This window comes from Chrysochloris asiatica, unplaced genomic scaffold, assembly GCF_000296735.1.
Source record: "Chrysochloris asiatica unplaced genomic scaffold, ChrAsi1.0 scaffold00190, whole genome shotgun sequence".
NCBI lineage: Eukaryota > Metazoa > Chordata > Mammalia > Afrosoricida > Chrysochloridae > Chrysochloris > Chrysochloris asiatica.
In genome coordinates, this window is record NW_006408708.1 from 4,660,104 (window position 1) to 4,683,846 (window position 23,743).

Sequence of the window (23,743 nt, forward strand, 5' to 3'; positions counted from 1 at the left end):
GAATCAACTCGACAGCACTTAACAATAACAACAACGCTACCAGAGCTCCTTGTGAAAAGGGGCTAGTAGAAGCCAAAGTCCACATGTTAATTACTTGAGAAAGGGGATGAAGTCTCCTTCTTACTAAGCAAAGTAAAAAACAATATTTTCCAAATCTTAAATTATGACTCATTAGTAAACTAAAACATTAATTTAATGGTTTTTATCTAGCCTGGTGTGGCTCTGTAGGACAAACACTGGACTACAAGGTTGGGTTGAACCTCAAGGGATTGATATTCACCAGCAGCTCCTCAGAAATCCTATATATGGTCACTGTGAGTTGGAACCAATTCGACAGCATTCACAATAACAACCCAGCATTTCAGTAGCATTTGCAATGCACTGCATAAAGGTAAGGGTGCAAGTTAGTTGTTGGTGAAACTTTTATACACATGTAAATATGTACTGGATCATACTGTATTATGTTTTTAACTGTAAATTGTAGCTAAAAATGTGTGAAAGTCCCTGGTATAAAAAACACAGAGAAGTGTGGGGTATCCAGACATTGGTCTTCCAGGTGAAAATCATTCAGCTATCATTAAAGATGAATGATCTACTCTAAAAGATACTAAAGGGCCAGATTGGAGAGCACCCCCCACCCTAGAGGTTTTATTATGGGACTTTAGAAATATTTATGACTCCATGTTCAGAAACAAAAATTGAAATCAGAGTAATCCATGAACCTCTGTGCAACACATATGTATATCCTGTACTTGGTTTAAGAACTTAGTTTCTCTCTTCCTTTATGTGGATCAGAAAATAGCACCAAATGACAGACATGTTCTCACTCTTCGTCATGGTGGGTCTATAATTTCAGTGGCATCTTTAGGAATCTGTCAATGACAGCGACCCCTAAACTTCCTTTTCTTTACAGAACTGTAACTACAGAGCAACCCTTGTAATTTGTGGCTATAAATGGATTTTTGTCCTATGGGTTGTTCTACAGTTACACTCCAAAGACAGACTTCTATTTTCTATCTTCAATCTGCATTTCTATTTCCACTTTAGTGGTTTCTTGTCAAACAGCACCATGGCTCTTAGTTTTTAAGAATAGAGTGCAGACATTTAGTGACAGAGAAGAATGGTTCAGCAAGGCTCATTTAAAATAGAATATAACTTTTCACTCATAAAGGAAATATAAGGAATGAATGTCAGTTGGTGAGATTACACTACATGGAAAGACATGTTTCTGGGAACAATTATAGATACTAAGTATATTAAAAAGGAGTGCCTTATAATCAGCAATATTGTAATGACTTTTCTTTTTCAACAATAAATAAAAGAACTCAACGCATGTGATAATATATTTACAGTATTTAGAGTAGGGGTAGGGAGTGTATACCCCACAGGCCGTATAAGCCAGGAAGATCATGTGGTCTGACCCTGCCACAGATGGGAGTCAAAATTCAATAAATCTAGCAGCAGCGTTTTTCATAGTAGTATAAATTTATATTACATGGTATTATAAATACCCTTGGCAGAAAAAGGTCCCCCACCCCTGATTTGGGTTAATGCGCTGGACTGTAAGGTAGGTTTGAACTGCAAGCTTGGCAGTTCAAACTCACCAGCCACTCCTTGGAAACTGGTTGCTATGAGTTAGAACCAACTCAGTGGCACTTAACAACAACATAGCACCTTTGTGTCTTCAAAGTACTTTCATATTATCCAAAGCAGTGCTGGAAGCTAGGAGAACTGGAATCTTGTCTCTAAAGGCATTTAATCTAGGATAAACTTTAAAAAAATTCTGGAAAAGAAATTTTCATCTGGTAGCGTAGTGGTTACGAATCGGGCTGCAAACCTTAAGGTCAGCGGTTCGAAAACTACCAGCCGCTCCGCGGGAGAAGATGAGGCTTTCTACTCCCATAAGGATTTACACCCTCGGAAACCCTGTACAGGGTCGCTATGGGTCGGAACTGACTCGAAGGCACTTAACAACAATATAGAAAATAACATACAATTACTGACTGGCTGATATATAAGGTTGTGCATGTAAATTGACTTACAGTACTTTAAAAATGACCCTAAGGTTCACCTGTTGGATATGCTATGCAGAGTGGAGTCAGTTCTGACTCATAATAACCCTTGTACAGGGTTTCCGAGGCTGTAAATCTTTATGGGTGCAGAAAGCCTCATTTTTCTCCTGCAGAACAGCTGGTTGTTTCAAACTGTTGACCTTGAGATTAGCAGCCCAACTCATAATTTTATTTAGAAAATATTCTTCATGTGTCAAACAGAACTATGGATAAGCTTTTAGAAAAAAGAAGAACAGAAATAAAAACTTTATTTCAATTCCATCTTTTCTTGAGAGGATGACCCAAATCTTTTTAAATGATCGTTTCACCCCAAGGTGCACGTAAACCTTTACTATTCTTGAAAAACTGCCAATTAAAATAGAAACAAAGTTTTTTTTTTTTCTAGTTTTGTTTCTCCTATGACATTCTTGGACTTCTGGTGTGGCACTGTAGGCTCAGCACTGGACTGTGAACAACAAGGTAGGCAGTTCAAACCCACCAGCTGTTCCTCAGAAACCCTTTTATAAAGGGGTTGCTATGAGTTGAAGCCAACTCCATGGCATTAAACAACAACAACAACAACAACAACCACATGACATTCTTGGATTCCTGGTGTGGTGCTGTAGGAGCAGCAATGGACTGTGAACCATAAGGTTGGCAGTTCAAGCCCACCAGCTACTCCTTGGAAACCCTATACAGGGTCGTGATGAGTTGGAACTAACTCAGTGACACTTAACAATAACAAATGACATTCTTAGGAGCCTTGGTAGCACTGTAGGATAAGTACTGGACTATTAACTATAGGCTGACATTTTAAACCCACCAGCGGCTCCTTAAGAGAAAGATGAGGCTGTCTATTGCCATAAAGATTTGCAGTTTTACAACCTCAATATAGGGTCGCTATGAGTTGGAATAGATTCAATGGCAGTGGGTTTGGGTTTGGGTTTGATGACATTTTTTGGAGCGTAGAAAGATATATTTTTCAAACCTCATTAGGGAAAAACAACCACCATAGTTTCTTTTCTATAGTTCTCTAATATAATTTATATAATGATTTCTTTCAAGAGTGCTGTTCATTTGCACACAAAACAGAGAAACTATTGTTCTCTCATGGAAAGGAAATATCCATTACTGAGCACAGACTTACAGAAACCTAAAACTGGAAGGAATCTCACTCAACATCTCAATTTACAGATGAGAAAATTGAAACCTACAGCAGGTAAGGGATTTGCTCTAGCTTTTGGTGAGAGAACTAGATGAAGAGATATATTCTTTCCATTATTTCCAGAATCCTGTGTCTACTCAGACGATATATTTTCTTTTAGCTTCATAGTCTATAGTCCAGCTACGTAACTATACCCCAGACCAATAATCAAGAATAAACAGCTTCCTTGGTTTGCCTTTGTACACAATTGTATATAAATGGTTAGACACAGAAAGGATTTTTCTTAAGAATTGGTCACAATGCTCTATAATATTAAAATAACATTAGTTCATTTCAGAGATGGTGTTGGAAATAAACAATTGGGAATCTCACAGTTGACTGCCAACATTCAGCTGACATGTTCTGAGATAGGTCCTTTCATTTTACTATTCAAAAAAATTAAAAACTATCCAAACATATACTGAAGGACCACCACAAATAACCTTAAACATTTTCTTTCTAGGTGCAGTGATTTGGATACTCAAGCGAAAAAGACATGTAAGAGAAGAAAAATACAAATGAGAAGAGCACAATGCCAATTCCACAAAACTATCTTGCATTGAATTTCTTTCGTGATGAGATTTACTTGACTGTACACTGTGTCACTGTGAAGACGAGTACAAGCTGTTTACCTATCTCGATTATATAAAATATCTCTTCATAATTATACAAATATCAGCATCAAGCTAGAGAATAATTTGGGAGAGTTCATGGCTCTTATGGCAACCCACAGTAAGTGATGCTGTCTTGACAAAATATAAAATTACCTCCAACCCCGAGATGAAACTATAGGAGAGCAGCAAGCAAGCCCTGTAGTATTGTTTTAGATGAAGCACAGAGATAGCTCTGCACTTCCTCCAGGCCTCCTCTTTCTTCCTGAACGAACTCCGGGGAATGGCATCATGTCAGGCTTTCCAGATGGATTATGTGAAGCCATAGCTCAATGTCATTTTCAATAGGAAGCCTCATAATTAAAGGTCAAATAGTCACTTCATCTGCAATCAATCAATAGAAAAAGTACTAATACGAAGAACTAATCAATCAATGGCAAATGCACTAATAAAAGCAATGAATCAAATTCAGCATGTGTGTGTGGATGCAAGTACAAGGAAGACATTGAGATGGGGTAAAAGCAAGAACAATAAAATAAACTGAAAGTGTATGTGCTAAAGAATATTCAGGAAGCTTCTCAAGCAAGGTTTTTCATCTTTGGTTTATGAGTTACATGGGAACACTTTCATTGGTCTGCAATGAAATAACAGATATAATAATAAATGGTATTTCATAAGACAACTTAACATATTTATTGTAGTTGAGGTATTAAAGATATGTGCAAAATCACTAAAGGAAATCTGTGACTGTTTTTGTACAAGGGAAACAGAGCTATTTTAAGTGCCATGTAGATAGTCTAATCCATTATATTTCACTTTTGTGTGAGCAGTGAGAGAACAAATACATGCCTGAGTATTAGCTCATATTTTCTTACCTCCTGCTTTCTGGAATATGAATGGGTGCCGGTCTCTCATTTCCATGCATATATGAATTTCCACTGGGATAGTGCTCTGCCTGTAGCTCAGGTCACTGTCATGGCATATCCTCTGTACCAGTGATGGCGGGTCACCAGTACAGGGAAACAAGCTTGTGAGAGTGGATACAATACATTGTAGGGACTGACAAGGCCCATTCTAGAAACAGGATGCAAACACTTGTGGAAATAAGGGTACTCCTCAGACAACGGTGATGGATTCCATCTCTCCAAGATAAGTGAAGCAGCAAAGAGCCCATTTTCATAAATGCTAGTTAGAACACACAGAAGGGAAGCCAGGAGCAGTCAAGGAATGATAGAATATTCAAGTTGGAAGCCATCTTAAAATTTATTAAGTAAAATTTCCAATTTTAGAGATCAGAAAAAGAGGGTCTGGAGAGGTATGATTAGAAGCGCCAGGACAAGTACACAGGTCTTAATGCTAAAAGAACTACCATATTAAGGATGTAACTAAAGATGTACACCACATGGTTACTTAGATAGGGAGCCATGGTGATACAGTGGATTAAGCACTGGGGTGTTACTCACAAAGCCTGTGGTTCAAACCAACAAGCTGCTCTGATGTATAAAGATGGAGCTGTCTGCTTCAATAAAGATTTCATATCAGAACTCCTACGAAGCAGTTCTATTCTGTTAGAACTGACTCAATGGCAGTGAGTTTCGATTGGTTACTTACATACAACACCAGTATCTTACTGGAGGATCTAACCATTTATTTCATGATAGAACACTGCAAAAGCAAAAACAATTCCAAGTCTACCTAGCACTCTCCAGAAAAACAACAAGTTCTGTCAGAGCACCAATCTGTTTATATGAAAATTAGCTTTCAGAAAGCAGCAAGAACAGAAAAGTATGGTTTGGAGGATTAAGAAAATTGAAAAGACAGAAAAGATTAAATGGGTTGGTATCTTGCTTCATCAAAAAGAACACATCATGATCAGTCATGAGGTACAATGCTGTCTGTGACAGAATAATATCCATGCGCCTACAGGGAAGACCAGTTTATACCACTATTTTTCAAATTTATGCAACAACCACAAAAGCCAGTGAGGATGAAATAGAAGAATTCTACCAAATTTGTCAATCTCAAATTGATCAAACATGCAATCAAGATATATTGATAACCACTGGAGATTGGAAAGCAAAGATTGGAAACAAAGAGGAAGGATTAGTAGATGAAAAGTATGACCTTGGTGATAGAAATGATACTGGAGATTGTATGATAGAAATCTGCAAAATCAATGATTTGTTCATTTCAAATGCCTTCTTTAGACAGTATAAGAGACAATTATACACATGGACCTCACCAGATGGAATACACAGAAATCACACTGAGTGCATCTATGGAAAGAGATAGTGGAAAAGCTCCATATTATCAGCCAAAACAAGGCCAGGGGCAGATGGTGGAATAGACCATCAATTCCTCATATGCAAATTCAGACTGAAGCTGAAGAAATTGAAAACAAGTCCACGAGAGTCAAACTATGACCTTGAATATATTCCACCGGAATTTAGAGATCATCTGAAAAACAGATTTGATACGTGAAACACTAAAGACTGAAGACCAGAAGAATTGAGGGATGACATCAAGAACATCATACATGAAGAAAGCAAAAAGCCATTAAGAAGACAAATGAATGTCGGAAGAGACACTGAAACTTGCTCTCCAGCACAGACATGCTAAAGGAAATGGAGGAAATGAGGAGGTAAAACAGCTGAACAGAAAATTTCAAAGGTCAGCTTGAAAAGACAAAGTCAAAAATTACAAGAAAATGTGCAAAGATCTGGAGTCAGAAAACCAAAAGGGAAGAACATGCTCAGCATTTCTCAAGCTGAGGGAACTGAAGAAAAAAAATCAAGCCTCCACTTTCCTTATTGAAGAATTCTCTAGGCAAATTATTGCATGATGAAGAAAGCATCAAAAGAAGATGGAAGGAATACAGTCACTGTACCAAAAGGAAATGGATGATGTTCAACTGTTTCAAGAGGCAGTATATAATCAAGTGCTAATAATACTGAAGGAGGAAGTCCAAGGTGCACTGGAAGAATTGGAAAAGAACAAGGCACCAGGAATTGATGGAATAAAAATTAAAATATTTCAAGAAAGTGAGGCGGCACAGGAGGCACTCACTCATCTATGCCAAGAAATTTGGAAGACAACTAACTATCTGGCTGACTGATTGGAAGAGATCTGTATTTGTGCCCATTTCAAAGAGAGGTGACCCAATGGAATGCAGAAATCATTGGACAATCTCTTTGATACCCCACGCGAATAAAGTTTTACTAAAGATAATACAGAAACGGCTGCAAACATTGACAGAGAACTTCCAGAGGTTCAAGCAAGATTCAGAAGAGGATGTGGAATGAGAGATATCATTGCTGACATCCGATGGACCTTGGCTGAACGCAGAGAATACCAGAAAGAAGTCTATCTGTGCTTTATTGACTATGCCAAGGTTTTTGATTGTGTGGATCATGACAAGCTATGGACAACATTACAAAGTATGAGTATTCCTGAACAGTTAATTGTGCTCATCAGGAATCTGTACATGGACCAAGGGGCAGTTGTTCAAACACAACATGGGAACACTGAATGGTTTAAAATTAAGAAAGGTGTGCGATAGGGTTGTATTCTTTCACCATACTTATTCAACCTGTATGCTGACCAAATAATCCAAGAAGCTGGGTTATATGAAGAAAAATGTGGCATCAGCATTGCAGGAAGACTCATTAACAACCCGTGATATGCAGATGATACAACCTTGCTTGCTGAAAGTGAAGAGGACTTAAAATACTTATGATGAAGATCAAAGATCACAGCCTTTGGTATGGGTTTCATTCAATGTAAAGAAAACAAAAATCCTAACCATTGGACCAATAAACAACATTCTTATTAACAGAGAAAAGACTGACTTTGTCAAAGACTTCATTCTTCTTGGATCAACCATCAACACTTATGGAAGCAGCAGCCAAGAAATTAGACGATGCGTTGCATTAGGCAAATCTGCCGCACAAGACCTTTTTAAAGTGTTGAAGAGCAAAGATGTCAGCTTGAGGACCAAGGTGTGCCTGACCCAAGCCATTGTATTTTAAATAACATATGCATGCGAAAGCTGGTCAGTGAATAAGGAAGACTGTAGAAGAATTGATACATTTGAGTTACAGTGTTGGAGGAGAAAATTGAAAGTATCACGGGCTGCCAAAAGAACCAACAGATCTGTGTTGGATGAAGTGCAGCTAGAGTGCTCCTTGGAGGCCAGAATGGCCAAACTTTGTCTCTATACTTTGGACATATTGTCAGGCAGGACCAGTCACTGGAGAAGGATAATATGTTTGGCAAGGTGGAGGGTCAGCGAAAAAGAGGAAGACTCCCACAGAGATGGATTGGCAAAACTGGCAGCATCAATGGGCTCAAGCGTGGCAACAATTGTGAGGTTGGTCCAGGACTGGGAAGTGTTTCGTTCTGTTGTGCATAAGGTCACCATGAGTCAGTACTAAATGGATGCACCTAATAACAACAGGAGCTCTGAATCGGGCTGCAAACCACAAGGTCAGCAATTTGAAACTACCAGCTCTTCCATGCAAGAAAGGTGAGGCTTTCTGCTCCTATAAGGATTTACAGCCTCGGAAACCCTGTACAGGGTGGCTATGAGTCGGAACCGACTCCATGGCACATAACAATAGTGTTTTGCTTTCACAAAAGAAAAGATTATCACCAAACTGCAGTGTGCTTCTTGGGTCAAGGTCTTTGTTCAACATAGCCAGTTCTAGCAGAGAAGAACATCATAGAAGAATTTTGGTTTACTTGAGAAGAGCAAATCACTAGGGAGAGGTTGGGTTACAAGCCCATTAGCGCAGCTATGGCTTCAAATGTGCTTTGAGGATGTGAGGATGCAGGCTCATTTGATTCCTGCACTTGAGACTCCGAGGCATGGCAGCAGCTGCCTCGGGGATTGCCTACGTTTATAACAGTGCCTCGCATCAAGGAGACCTAAGACACCAGAAGCCACTTTACAATAACACACCATGGCAAATAAGTACAAGATGATTTCCTTGACATCAGCAACTAAACCATCACTCATTACAAGAAAACCTACAAGATGGGGTCAGGAAAATGGAACACTGGCAGCAGTAATACAAATCATTACTAATCGAGCTAATAATAACACACAATACTGTTTCAAGCGTGCCCATATGCCAGGCACTACACCAAGTTCTTATATGATCTTTCTAATTCAATCCACATCAATTAATTTGTTCATCTTAATAATAACTTTATAAAATGTATTATACTGCCCCAGATCATACATGAGAAAACTAAGGTTTGGGAAGGGATATGTCCAAGGCTACAAAAATCTGGATTTGAACATGACTTCCAAAGTTCTTTCAACTTTGTTGTTATTATGATTATGAAGAATACCAAAGCAATATACTGCAGTGTATAGACTCTCTGTACAATTTATTTAAGTAAGCTAACGACCTAGATTGCAAATGTTCCTTAAAGAGTTTGTTCTAAGTCATTTTCTAAACTTTCTAAGATTAATAGACTCTAATGGGCAAATATGGTTTGGGATTTTAAAACCATTATGAAATATCTTCATTTTCTATATTATAGACTGACTTTCTTTCATGTGAGCAGATCTAAAGCAATGTCATAATGCTTCATTGACTTCAGAAAGTGAGTTACATGCCAAAATTAGTTGTTTTTTTTATATGTTTTAATGTGAGTGTTTTCCACAACATGCCTATCATCTTGAAAGGGTTTGTGAGTAATGTTCGTTTCAATACATTTCTGATTACTTAATGACTTTTAATGACTAAAAGCATAGATCCTGAATAACTAAATTAGATAAAGCTAAGTAGAAAACAGAATTTTCCTCCTGTATCTATTTTGTCCATTAAATAGTCACTTAATTTTCTATTTCAGATTGAGTTAGTGCTTTTGTTTTTTTAAGTAGAGATACCCTAACATTCCACAATAGATTTCAAACTAATACGAATATTAAGTTAGAGTAATAACATTATTCCCACTTCACTCTGAGATCCCAGAAAAAAATTCCAGGTGTCACTTTACAACTTTCCAAAGAAAAATTTTATGCTAAGTTCTTTTGCAAAAGCAGTTTCCCTCACTATCACTTGGCTGTTACTGTTAATATTCTACATTGAAAATCTTTTATAGGAATCAAAAGCAGGACTACAAATTAAGCTAAATCTAACAGTATTAATTTAGGCCCTCAGAAACTGGTTTGACCACCAGTATTTCAAAACAAAGACCCATCCTCACCTTTCTATTGGTCTTTAGTATACAGAGTAGATAATACCCCATTCCATTTCATTTGAAGAGTTCCTTGAATTTCAAAATCATAAAATGTAACTATATGAGGGAAATACTAAATGTTGGTTTTTCATCTCTGCAGATCACTTACCCAATGTGAGAGATTTATGTGTAGAACAGAAAATGATAGCCACTGTGTCTGCTGGTGTGAAACCCGAATTATTCCTAGAGGCAAAAAAAGTTTTTTTATATATACTTTTATCAAAAGCCTATTGAACATACCATAAATCAAATGTAATACCTACCTTTATGTTAACATCCCTTTGACAAATCCTGGTGATAGAAATAATTCTATGGCCAAATGTATAGAAGCATTTGAATTTCTTTTTAGGGATGCATTTCTGAGTAATTTATCCATGTAAAGGAGACCACTAAAAAAAATGTGTTAGAAAAGTCTAAGATAAGAAAATTGAAGTACACAGCTGGATTCAAATTGAGTCTGGCTGCTTTGTCTGTGTTCTTAAATACTATTATAACTACCATTGTTGTTTTCAAGTGCTGTTGAGTCAATTCCGACCCATAGTAACTCTGTAGAAGGTTTCCAAGGAGCAGCTGGTAGGTTTGAAATTCTGACCTTGTGGATTGCAGTCCAGTGTTGCAGATCCTACAGCACTACACCAGGAGCCCGTAATACTGTAGTCCAGGATTTTATAAAAACAACTCTTTTAGCTAAGTGGTAGGTTATCCTTAGTTAATATAGCTCTAAAATTCCTTTTCTCACTTTTGACAACTACATGGTCACAACAATGATTGAACATAATATATGTTAGTGAAAATAATAATAATAATATCATATTTTTGAACAGTTACCATGTGCCAGGCACTGCTCTACATGCAAGGACAATGACCATGTAAGGTAGGTGATACCCAATATCTACTGTCATCAAGTCGATTTCAACTCACAGTGACTTTGTGTAGGGTTTCCAAGGCTGTAAGTCTTTACAGGAGCAGAAAGTGTCATCTGTCTCATGCAGAGGGGCAGACAGTTTTGACCTACCAACCTGTGGTTAGGAGTCCAGTGTTTACCCTATAGTGCCATTAGGGCTCTTTAAGGTAGGTGATAATCTATCACTAATTATGGATGAGAAAACGGAGGCACACAGCTGGTAAGTCACAGATTCAGGATTTAAATTGAATCTGGCTCCTGCGCCTTAAACTACTATAACCTACTACTCTGAAAAGCCACTTATGTTCAGGATTCCTATTCACTCTTAACCTATCTCTTTGATAATAACTTTCCAAACTGAAGTTTTGGTATTTTGCCTCCTTTGAAGTTTTGAGGATTCTCCAGGGAAGTGTATCATCTGAGTAAAATAGGATTGTGTTACTGTTACACATTTTGTTCTCTTATTTCTAATTTAACTTCACACTTGTTTCTTAACCATTGTGTCACATGGCTGACATATTGCTTCATCCCTCTATCCATCGAGTAGGCTTAAGAGGGAAGGAGCTCTGTTAGGTTCTGCGTAAGGATGAGCTGGGAGATGATACTCATAGACTTTCTAAAATAGAAAGATCAAGAAACAGAGTGACAGAGAAGAAGGGACAGAGAGAAATATGGTCTTGGCACCTAAGAGGTTTATACCTAGTCTGTGGTGATGGTGGTGGTGATGGTAAGAAGTAATGCTGGTGGATGATGTTGGAGTATATAGAGAACCTTCTTGGAAGAAATAACAATTGATCTGGGCTTTAAAAAACAAGCTTAGATATATACAGGTGTGTATTTTAGGTAAAGAATGGTTGGTTGGTTATGTGCTGTGGAATCAGTTCTGACTTATAGCAACCCTGTATAGGGCTTCCGAAGCTGTGAATCTTTACGGGAGCAAAACCATATCTTTCTTTTTCGGTAGTTTCAAACAGTTGACCTTGAGATTAACAGTAGATTCGTAACCACTACGCTACCAGAGCTACTAGAGAATAATGAAACGGAAATGTGGGAGTGCAGGGGCAGCTGACAAAGAGAAGATTCTTTAAGCTGAGTTGGGTACAGGAGTGTGGACTTGAGAAGATGGGCTAAGAGGGGCCACAGCAGGTCTTTGTACAGTAGAATGTCATGATCAGACCTGTTCTTAAGGAGGAACATAGTATGGTGGGGAGATAAGTCAGAAAGCAGGATGTTTTAAGAGCCTGAAAAATCACAGTGAGAACAGGAGATGGAACTATGAAACACGGAAAATCAAATTAAATGACATGTCAACTGTTAACTTCTATGTAATGTTGTTGTTAAGTGCCGTTGAGTCGATTCCGACCCATAGCGACCCTGTATAGGATTTCCAAGGAGCAGCTGGTGAGCTTGAACCACCAACCTTGCAGTTCAAATGACTTTACAGTCTGATGCATTAACCCACAGCGCCACACCAGGATCCCAACTTCTGTTTAATACTCCCTCCAAAGGCTTAAGAGCACAGACTTTGGGGCAAATGTGTGATTTTAATCAAGGCCATCCTTTTGCTTATGTATGAAGGGCAGATAATACAATAGGTCACTTAGGCAGTTGTGAGGATATATACTAATATTTGTTAACATTTTGGCACATCGTAAGTGTTCAATACGTGGCATTTGACACCATTAATGTTATTGTTGCTTTGAGAGAAGACAGGATAGAATTAAAGAGAAATTAGGCACTTTGAGCATTAAATAAGTATTAAGATATTACAAGAAGTGGCAAACAGAAGAGCAGGCCCAATGGGGCTTGGGGAGGAGGCCAAGAAGTTGATGTTTAAAGGTAGCTTATTTGTAGGAGCAAGAGGGTCAGAGAAGAAAGAAGACAAGTAATATTTAACAGGATTATAGGGAGAGAAAGAAGATGTTGTTGTTGTAAAGTGCCGTAGCATTGGTTCCGACCCATGGCAACCCTGTATAGGGTTTTCAAGGAACAGCTGGTGAGCCTGAACTTCCAGCCTGGAGGTTCAAACTGACTTTGCAGCCCAGTGCACTAAACCACAATGCCACACCAGGACTCCAATAAAGATGTAGCAGATAAAAATAACTGATGAAATTAGGTCCCCTGGGAAGACAACCTGAGAAGCAAGTTTTCTTTAGTCTCAGAGATGGAAGCAATAGAGAGTGGGAGAAAATTTTTCAGATGGTGAATGGGAACGTAGAAACAATTGTGCTGGAGAGTTCATATTCTTTGTAAAGTATGAGGCACTTTACTCATCCACTTTGGTACTGAGGAAATTAGAAAAAGCTGGGAACTGAGGAAATTAGAAAAGGTTGAGAAAGGAAGATTGAGGAGTATGGTGTCCAGTCAGTTTATGTTGGATTAAAAATTTCCAAGTAGGATTTAATGTCCCTTCAATTGCAGAGCAGTAGCATACCAACGGGCTTAATTTTGGGATGTTCTCCAACACTGCTTATGGTATTAGCAACACCACAAAGACCTTTTGAGTCTTTGGCTGCCCTTGTGTATAACCGATTGTTGCTGCATCCGAATTTAGATAGTTTGGTTTTCTTCCAACAAATTCTGGCAGTGTATTTCCCCTTTAGTGAACTACATTCTACTTGATATCTTGCTCTTTTCCACATTATAGTATACTTGCAAAGTGTCTAAGTCTTTCTGGCCAAGAAGACTGATTTAATGTGGTGCTAGCTGCCATTTGCAAGAGCAGCATTTATAATGTGGCTAAAGAGGAAATTTGCAAAACATGTTTACTTGTCCTCTGCTTCAGTTAAGGAGACTGAAGCTAGACTCCCGCTGGGAGATTTGTGGCTTGATTTGAGTTGGAACACTGCCCTGTAGTCAGTTAGAGGGGCAGCAGAATTAGGATGAAGGCATAGAAATGGAAATTTTGGGGTTAAAAAAACAATCTTACTCCCAAGTAGGGTTGACTTATACTCTAGCTTTATGGTAACAGAATGCTCTACACCACAAACATACAGGAAAGGAGCTCTGGTAGCGTAGTGGTTATGAACCGGGCTATGAACCACAAGGCCAGCAATTCGAAACTACCAGCTGCTCCATGGGAGAAAGATGAGGCGTTCTGCTCCCGTAAAGATTTACAGCCTCAGAAACCCTGTACAGGGTCGCTATGAGTTGGAATCGACTCCACGGCACACAGCCACCATCACTAAAGTAGATGCTCACTCTGTTGTTATTAAGTTCCCTAGAGTTGATTCTGACTCGTTGTTGTTGTTGTTAGGTACAATAGAGTCAGTACCGACTCATAGCGACCCTATGCACAACAGAACGAAACACTGCCAGATCCTAGGCCAACCTCACAATTGTTGCCACGCTTGAGCCCATTGATGCTGTCACTTTGCCAATCCATCTTGCTGGGGGTCTTCCTCTTTTTCTATGACCTTTCACCTTACCAAACATGAGATCCTTCTCCAGCGATTGGTCCCTCGTGACAATATGTCCAAAGTATGAGAGATGAAGTTTGTCCATCCTGGTCTCCAAGGAGCATGCTAGTTGCACTTCTACCAAGGCAGATCTGTTGGTTCTTTTGGCAGCCCACGGCACTTCCAATATTCTTCTCCAACACCATAACTCAAATGTATCAATTCTTCTACAGTCTACCTTATTCACTGTCCAGCTTTCACAAGCATATATTGTTGTTGTTGTTGTTAAGTGCTGTAGAGTAGGTTCCGACCCATAGCGACCCTGTACAGGGTTTCTGAGGGTGTAAATCCTTACGGGAGGAGAAAGCCTCATCTTTCTCCCACGGAGCGGCTGGTAGTTTCGAACCGCTGACCTTAAGACACAAGCATATGAGGTTCTTGAAAATACCATGGCTTGGGTCAGGCACACCTTGGTCCTCAAACTGAGATCTTTGCTCTTCAACACTTTAAAAAGGTCTTGTGCAGCAGATTTGCCTAATGCGATACATCATTTGATTTCTTGACTGCTGCTTCCATGAGTGTTGATAGTTCATCCAAGAAGAATGGAGTCCTTGGCAACTTCAATCTTGTTGTTAGGTGCTGTTAAGTAGGTTCCGACTCATAGCGACCCTGTATGGGGTTTTGGAGGAATGGCTGGTGAGTTTGAACCACTAACCTTGTGGTTGGCAGTCAAATGCTTAACCTACAGGACTCCTAGATGCTTACTTAATCTTTCATTAATAATGATGACGATGAGTAACCATAGCGCATTTCTTAGCATTTTGCATGCACTACTTTGTCCTCCTCAGAATAGTATTAGAAGGTAAATGGTATCTTGATCCTTTTTTCAAAAGGAGAAAAAGCACAGATTATTCAACAACTTCCCTGCAGTCAAACCACTAGTCAGTAGGCTTCCCAAACTCTTTGAGATAAACTGATAAGAAAATTATTCAAAACAAGACCAAAAAACTCCATAAAACATAATGGGTGATAGCAGCTATTATGGTAAGTAACCACCCTCAGCCATGTTCAGCCTAGGGCTGGCTCAATGGGGAAGGGCATGTCAATACATAGAAACTGTAAGAACCCTGATAACAGCAGTATATTTCAGTAATAATGATGATAATTCTCTTCAGCGATTAGCATTTCTATTACTGCTACTCACAGTCTTAGAGACACATTATTTATCTTCGAACTCCGCCTTATCTCTTTTTAATAATATTGATTTTCTTTTTATCCTGATTTTATAATTCTTTTGATCACTGTGATGTCCCTTGAGATGTTGATCTCTTTCTCTTCCCAACAACTGGTCTTTTTGTTCTCTATTACAAAGATTTCAATCGGTGTTTTCCACATAATATTTCTTTGCAGTACCCACAGAGGAAAACATGTCAAAAGGCTTTGCTGGTGGATTTACAGAATGTAGGCACAGAAGAGGTCCTTTGAGATAGCTACGTCTAAACCCATTGTTTGTAGAGGAAGACACTTCATGTAAAGTATTTCCTTTGTTAACCTCTATACCTGTGTTTTGTCTTTACTCATTTTAGGGGAAGATATCTTCTGTCATTAGCTGTGTGGCACTAAACAAGTTACCCTAGGCTCTGGGGCTTAGTTGGCTCATTTCTAAATGGTGATGACAATACCTATCTTCCTTCCCTCCCTTCTCTCCTTCCTTTCCTACCTCCTACCCTCCTTTCAGGAGTCCTGGTGTGGTGCTGTAGGTTAATGCGCCAGACTGCAAAGCCGTTTGAACTGCAAGGTTGGTGGTTCAAGCTCACCAGCTGCTCCTTGGAAACCCTAGACGGGGTTGCTATGAGTTGAAGGAACTCGATGACACTTAACAACAACAACAACCCCCTTTTCGACCTGCTTTTTCCTCCTTGGACTGGTGAGAATCAGATTTAGACATTTGACTGAAAGCATACTGATAAGGCTTAAAACACCTATCCTGATATTTAAGCATTTGCTGTCTTCCTTTTCTTGTTTTTAAGGTTTCTTCTGTAAGATAAGCAGTGGGCTGTTAACTGCAAGGTCAGCAGTTCAAACCCACCAGCCACTCTCTGGGAGAAAGATGAGGCTTTCTGCTCTGAACAAGATTTACAGCCTGGGGGTGGGGGGCTGCTGTGAATCAGAATAGACTTGATGACAGTAGGGTGGATTGTCACTCTAGGGACACTCTAGGTGTTTCTTACTCTAGTTATCAGCCTACTAAACTGTTTCTTTATATATATTTTCAATGGCTCCTGATGATGGTTTTATTTTTCTAAGCTTTTCAACACATAGTTTCCCAAAGCTGCAGAAAGCTATGGACAGTTGATTGTGGTTTGGTTAATCAGATGGTGACTGAAAAGTCAAAAAGGAATGTATTACAAGGCTAGAAAAGTTCCCTCGTTTTCATTGTTGGCTTTTGATATAGTTGATAAAACTATTCTGACATAATATTTTCCACTGAGCACTTGCTAGGTAGTTTGCTAAGAACTTTGTGTACATGAATACTATCTAATTCTCCAAACAAACTTAAGAGATAGGTACTACTACTACTGTCTCCTTCTTATAAATGAGGAAACTGACAAAAGTGACTAAGTTATTAAACAGAATTCAAGCCCAAATCTGTTGGACTCCAGAGTTGGAATTTTTAATTTTGCAGACAAATAAATGAGAACACAGTGTGATAACTTTCAAATCTATTTTTAATGCTCAGAGTAGAAGAGATGTACATGCCAGACACCTGAGTGGCATCCAGGTCAGTAGTTCTAAGAAATGCTAACCAGGTAAGCAGAGTGTTGCAGGGAAGCTGAATTTTCTAGGCTGGGTCTCTCTGGGCTTTACGTTACACTTCCACCCTCAGCAGGCCGTGGCACATTGCACAAGAAAGACCCATTTCTATGCTGAGATTTTTATCTCTTGATATCCAGAAGCGTTTTAGATTTACAGAATTGGTGAAGAAGATCTGAGAAACACCCAGGTCAATTTCACAAACTTTAAGTAGGAAGAAGCAAAAAGTGGAGAAAAGAAAACCAAACTCAACAGTGAATACACCAGTAGGGACCTAGTTTAAGCTCTTGATGTCTCTGACTAATTTGACTATGGGTGGTGAATTTCAAGAATTCAGTTAAACACTCTCTACAAATCTCTAACCAAAAGAAGTATTACAGATTTAAAAAATAATTAAAATTATTCAGCACAGTGAAAAATAAAAGAATATTGTGGTTAACTGGTTATGGATTTAAATTCTAGATGTACCGCTTGTGAGTTACTAAACTACTAGAATCTGACTTTAGATGCATTACTTAAACTACTACACTAAGCATAGATTCTCATCTGTAAAATAAAAATGAACAGTCCTGTAGCCTTTGCTGTCATCCCTTGCCCAGTGCCTGGCACAAAATACAGGGGCTCAATCAGTGTGGGTATTTTCATTCCTCCCATAAAAATCCCTGGAGCTATGGACCCATTTAGTATGAAAAGAGAATGTGAAAACCACTTTCTAAATGTTGTTCAACTGAAAAATCTCAATTTGGAGCTTCACAGACACTACCCTGGAGTATAAATGCAGTCACTTCCTAGTCTGTTTAATCACTTCCTAGTCTGTTTAAGCATTTCAGACAGTATGTCCAGAAAGTCAAAAAGCAACAGACTTTCAGCAAACGTAGGATGAGGTAGAACAGAAGGGTTTCAGAGCCACAAAGCCTTATGAAAGCCCAGTCTACTCCAGGCTGAAAATTCTCTCATTTAATGCAAGTCATGGTACACTGTTCCTCTTTCAGCCATCCCAGTAGTGGTTGTTTTATGTTCTATCTTTTCCAGGAATCCTGACAGAGTATTGCCAGCCTAGTCTGATAGGATGAGCAAGTCTGATGATTACTTCTGCCACAAGGACCTGCAAACAGGCACTAAAAACCTGGCAGCTTTTCTAAGGTGACATAACATGTCATTAAAAAAAAAAAAGAACTTTAAAATAGCTTCCACTTCTCAGTCTTACCCAATTAAGTTGCATTTTCTCTATAACTTTAATAGCTCCAGGCTTTACTCTTGCTTCATAAATCACAACCACAAGCTTGGAAAAATGATTCAAATTATACCAATCAATATGTTTTTATTGACTGTTTACAATCAGCCTAGTGCCCTACCAAGTGCTGCAAGATGCAAGTGCCTAATGTGGGGCCTGAGTCCATCCATTGCTCCAAGAGTATTTCAAGTCTTATAAAGAGATCAGACCCTTTCCCTTGTCCTTTCTATAACGTGGTATTCAACGTCCTAGCAATCTGTCTGCTACAAGCCTATCTTTGTATTTGTTATTATTATTATTACTTTCAATCTCTTTCTACTTTGTCCCTCTACCATTATTGTTTTGTATACATGTGTATATGTCCACGCTTGCATTTTTGTTTTTTCTCTCACCAAGAACCCCACTTTTCGTCTCTCTGTTTACAGAACAATTATCCATTCTTTATGACGCACTTCAAGCCCCATCTCTTCCATGAAACTTGCTCTATCACTTTCTTTACAAGTACTTCCTTCTTTGAAACGACTGCAGGTTGGCTTACTGTACCACTCAGGGACACTTAGGTATCACTGTACACATTTGCTCTATAAAGTGATATAGGACTGGAATCTTCTCTCCTCTTGTGATATTTATTATGGCACTTCTCTCATGCCAAAGTTTAAGTAATTTTACATTTGCTGAATGTAAAATATTGGAGGGGAGCCTTTAAGAATAGTAAAGATTAAGATGTCAACTTAGACACTGAGATAACCTAAGCAAGGGACAGAAAATTAAAAAGCATGGGATTCTTCTAGAGAAAAGCAACGTGTTTATCTCACCTAAAGCTTGTTGTGGCACTGTACGATAGGCATTGGACTGCCAACCAGAAGTCTGGTGGTTCAAACCTACCAGCCGCTCCTTGGAAATCTATAAAGGGTCACTATGAGTTGGAAAGACTTGATGACACTTAACAACAACAAGCTTTGTTATGGTTATTAAGTGCCATCCAATTGGATCCAACTTACTGGGATCCTATGCTCAACAGAATGAAACTGCCTGGTCCTGCAATGCCCTCAAAATTGTTTTGTTTGAGCCCATTGTTGTAGCCACTGTATCAATCCATCTCATTGGAGGTCTTCCTCTTTTTTACTGCTAGCGTAGTGGTTACGAATCAGGCTGCGAACCGCAAGGTCAGCAGTTCGAAACTACTAGCTGTTCCACGGGAGAAAGATGAGGCTTTCTGCTCCTGTAAAGATTCACAGCCTCAGAAACCCTATACAGGGTCGCTATGAGTCAGAACCGACTCCACGGCACATAACCACCACCACTCTACTAAGATTGATGTTCTTTCAGGGACTTGTCACCTCCTGATAACATGTCCACAGGACATGAGATGAAGTCTCACCACCACTATTTATTTATAAGGAGCATTCGGGCTGTACTCCTTTCAAGACAGATTTGTTTGTTCCTTTAGTAGCCGCCGGTACTATCAATATTCTTTGTCAACATCATAATTCAAATGCATGAATTCTTATCCTGTCTTCTTTATTCACTGTCCAACTTTCACATGCATATGAGACAACTGAAAATACCATATCTTGAGTCAGGCGCACCTTAGTCCTCAAACTGACATCTTTGCTCTTCAACGCTTTAAAAAAGTCTTTTCAGCAGATTTTCCCAGTGCAATACATCGTTTGACTTCTTGACTGCTTCCATAAGCATTGATTGTGTATTCTAGGTCTTTAAAACCTCCAATCTTTTCTCCATTAGTCATGATGTTTATTGCTCTAGTTGTGAGGATTTTCCTTTTCTTTTTATTGACCTGTATTCTATATGGAAGGCTGTATTCTTTGATATTCATCAGCAAGTGCTTCAAGTTCTCTTTACTTTTAGCAAGCAAGGCTGTGTCATCTGTACATCATGAGTTGTTAATGAGTCTTGTTCCAATCCTGATGTCATGTTTTTCCTCAGATAGTCTTGCTTCTTCGATTTTTTGCTGAGTATATAAATTGAATAAGTATGATGAAAGGATACAACCCTGGCACACATCATTCCTGATTTCAAACCATTCAATATTCTCTTGTTCTGTTGGAATGACTGCCTCTTGATCTATGTACACTGTGCATAAGCAGCGCAAGGAAATGCCCTAGAATTCCCATCCTTTGAAATGTTATCTGTAGTCTGTTATGATCCACATAGTAGAATGCCTTTGCACAGTCAATAAAATACAAGTACACATCTTTCTGGTATTGTCTGTTTTTAGTTAAGACCCATTTGACATCAGCAAAGGTATCTCTCACACCATGTCCTCTTCTGAATCTAGTTTGGATTTCTGGCAGCTCCCTGTCAATATGCTGCTACAACCATTTTTTAATTATCATCAGTAAAATTCTACTTGTGTGTAATATTAATAGTATTATTAGATGATTCTACATTCTGTTGGGCCACCTTTCTTTAAAATGGATATCAATATGGGACTTCTCTAGTTGGTTGGTCAGAAAGCTGTCTTCCAAATTTCTTGGCACAGATGAGTAAATTCCTCTATCCCTGCAGCAGCTTACTGAGACATAATAAATTTCATTGCCTTCAGTGCAGCCTGACTTCTTCCTTCAATACCATCTGTTCTTACTCATATATGCTACCTCCTGAAATGGTTGAATGTCAACCAATTGTTTTTGATAGAGTGACTCTGTATTTCTTCCATTTTGTTTTGCTGCTTCTTGCATCATTCAATATTTTGGCCATAGAATCCTTCAGTATTACAGCCTGAGGCTTGGGGTTTTTATTCAATTCTTTCAGCTTGAGAAATGCTCAGTGTGTTCTTTCCCCTGGGTTTTCTGAAACCAGGCGTTTGCACATTTCATTGTAATATTTTACTTAGTCTTCTCGGAGTGTCCTTTACAATTTTCTATTCAGCTCTTTTACTTTATCATTTCTTATGCTCACTGTAGCTACTTTATGTTCAAGAGAAAGTTTCAGAGTCTCTTTTGACACTCACTTTGGTCTTTTCTTTCATTCCTAACTTTTTAATGACCTTTTGCTTACTTCAGGTATGATGTTCTTGATATCATCCTACATCTCCTTTTGATCTCTGGTCATAAGCATTTAATGCATTAAATCTGTTCTTGAGATTATCTATTTTCTGGTGGGATATACTGAAGGCTGTATGTTGGTTCTCTTGGACTTGTTTTAATTTTCTTCAGCTACAGCTTGGAATTTCATATGAACAATAAATGGTCTGTTCCACAGTCAGCTCCTGGCCTTGTTTTGGCTGATGATAGTCAGTTTTTTCACCATCTCTTCCCACAGATGTAGTCAATTTGATTCCTGTGTATTCCACTGGGGGCGAAGCACATGTATAAACCTTTTTTAATTGTTTAAAAAAGTTACTTGCAACGAATAAGTCATTGGTCTTGAAAAATTCTATATGCAATCTCCAGCATAATTTCTATTTCCAAGACTACATTTTCCAACTACTGGTTCTTTCTCTTTGTTTCCAACTTTTGCATTCCAATTACCGGTAATTAGCAATGCATCATGATTGCATATTTGATCAATTGCAGCATGAAGAAATTGGTTGTTGTTGTTGTTAAGTGCTGTCTAGTCTAGTCGGTTCCGAACTACAGTGACCCTGTATAGGGTTTCCAAGGAGTGACTGGTGAGTTTAAACTGCCCACGTTGTGGTTCAAACTGACTTTGTGCCCCGATGCTTTAGCCCACAGCGCCATACCAGAATTCATCAATTTCACCATTACTGGCTTTAGTAGTTGATGCACAAATTTAAAAAACAGGGTCTTCCCTATAGGGATACAGGTATTATCCTATCACAGATAACACTGTATTTCAAGATAGAACTTGAAATGTTCTTTTTGATGATGAATGTGAAGTCATTTCTCTTCAAATTTTTGTTCCTGGCATAGTAAGCTATAGGATTGTCTGATTCAAAATGCTAAGCTATAGGATTTTCTGATTCAAAATACCATCAATTTCAACTCATTAATGCCTTGGATATCAATTGTAATGTGTTCCCTTTAATTTTTAATTCCCTTCTAATTTTCTCAGTTTTAGACTTCATACATTTTACATTTGATTACCAATCAAAGTTTGCAGTGATTTGTTCTCATCTTGAGTAATGCCCCATTGGCAAATGAAGGTCCTGAAAGTTTTGCTCCATCCATATCATTAAGGTCAACTCTACTTTGAGGGGTCAGCTCTTTAGCAGTTGTACTTTGAGTGCCTCTCCAACCCGAGGGGCTATCTTCTGACACTTCATCAGACAAGGTTTCATTACTATTGATAAGGTTTTTAGGGGTTAATTTATCAGAAGTGGACTGCCTAGTCCTTCTTCTTAGTATGTTCTTAGTTTGGAAGCTCCTCTGAAAGCTGTTCACCATGGGTGACCCTGCTCGTACAGCTTCCTGCATCACAGACATACACAAGCCCAAACCACATGATAAACTAACAGATGTGTGGCTACTGGAAAATAGGTTGGAGGGATTTGCACTAAGCCATCAAACTGAAACTTATGAGGGGGCTTCAAAATGCTCAAGGAAAAATGGAATTAAAAGATAATGGATTTTTTCCACAAACTTTCTGAAGCCCCTTCATATTTTGATTCTGGAAGCTATACTGCAGGTATTTTAAATACCAGCAGGGTCACCCATGGTGGACAGGTTTCAGATAAGCTTCCAGAAAAAGACAGACTAGAAGATGGACTACTTCTGAATATTTAGTGATTGAAAACCTTATATATAGCAGGGGAACATTGTCAAATATAGTGCCGGAAATGGAACCCCTCAGACTGGAAAGCACTCAAAATGTGCTTAGGGAAGAGCTTCCTCCTCAAAGTAGAGTGGACCATGATGATGTGAATGGAGTAAAGCCCTCGGGACCTTCCTTTGGGGCACAACTCAAAATGTGGAGAAACAGCTGCAAACATGCATTAATAATCAGAACATGGAATGTATGAAGTATGAATCTAGGAAAATTGGAAATTGTAAAAAATGAAATTAAACAATAAACATTGATATCCTAGGCATTAGTGAGCTGAAATGGCCTGGTATTGGACATTCTAAATCTGATAATCACATGGTTTACTTTGCTGTGAATGACAAATTGAAGAGAAATGGTGTCATATTCATCATCAAAAAGAACATATCAAGATCTGTCATGAAGTACAATGCTGTCTGTGACAGGATAATGTCCATACATCTACAAGGAAGACCAGTTAATACCACTATTATTCAAATTTACTCACCAACCACTAAAGCCAGTGATAACGAAATTGAAGAATTCTACC

The 23,743-nt window shown here is 38.6% G+C and overlaps 1 protein-coding gene across 1 annotated transcript in view; it reads right to left on the bottom strand.

The window, feature by feature from the left end:
• SLC10A7 (solute carrier family 10, member 7) overlaps positions 1-23,743 on the bottom strand; it is a 390,178-nt gene that overhangs the window by 34,125 nt on the left and 332,310 nt on the right. Inside the window, exon 10 of the mRNA XM_006872278.1 lies at positions 10,228-10,301. Coding sequence (XP_006872340.1) covers positions 10,228-10,301 — 74 coding nt within the window. The remainder of the gene's footprint in view (positions 1-10,227; positions 10,302-23,743) is intronic.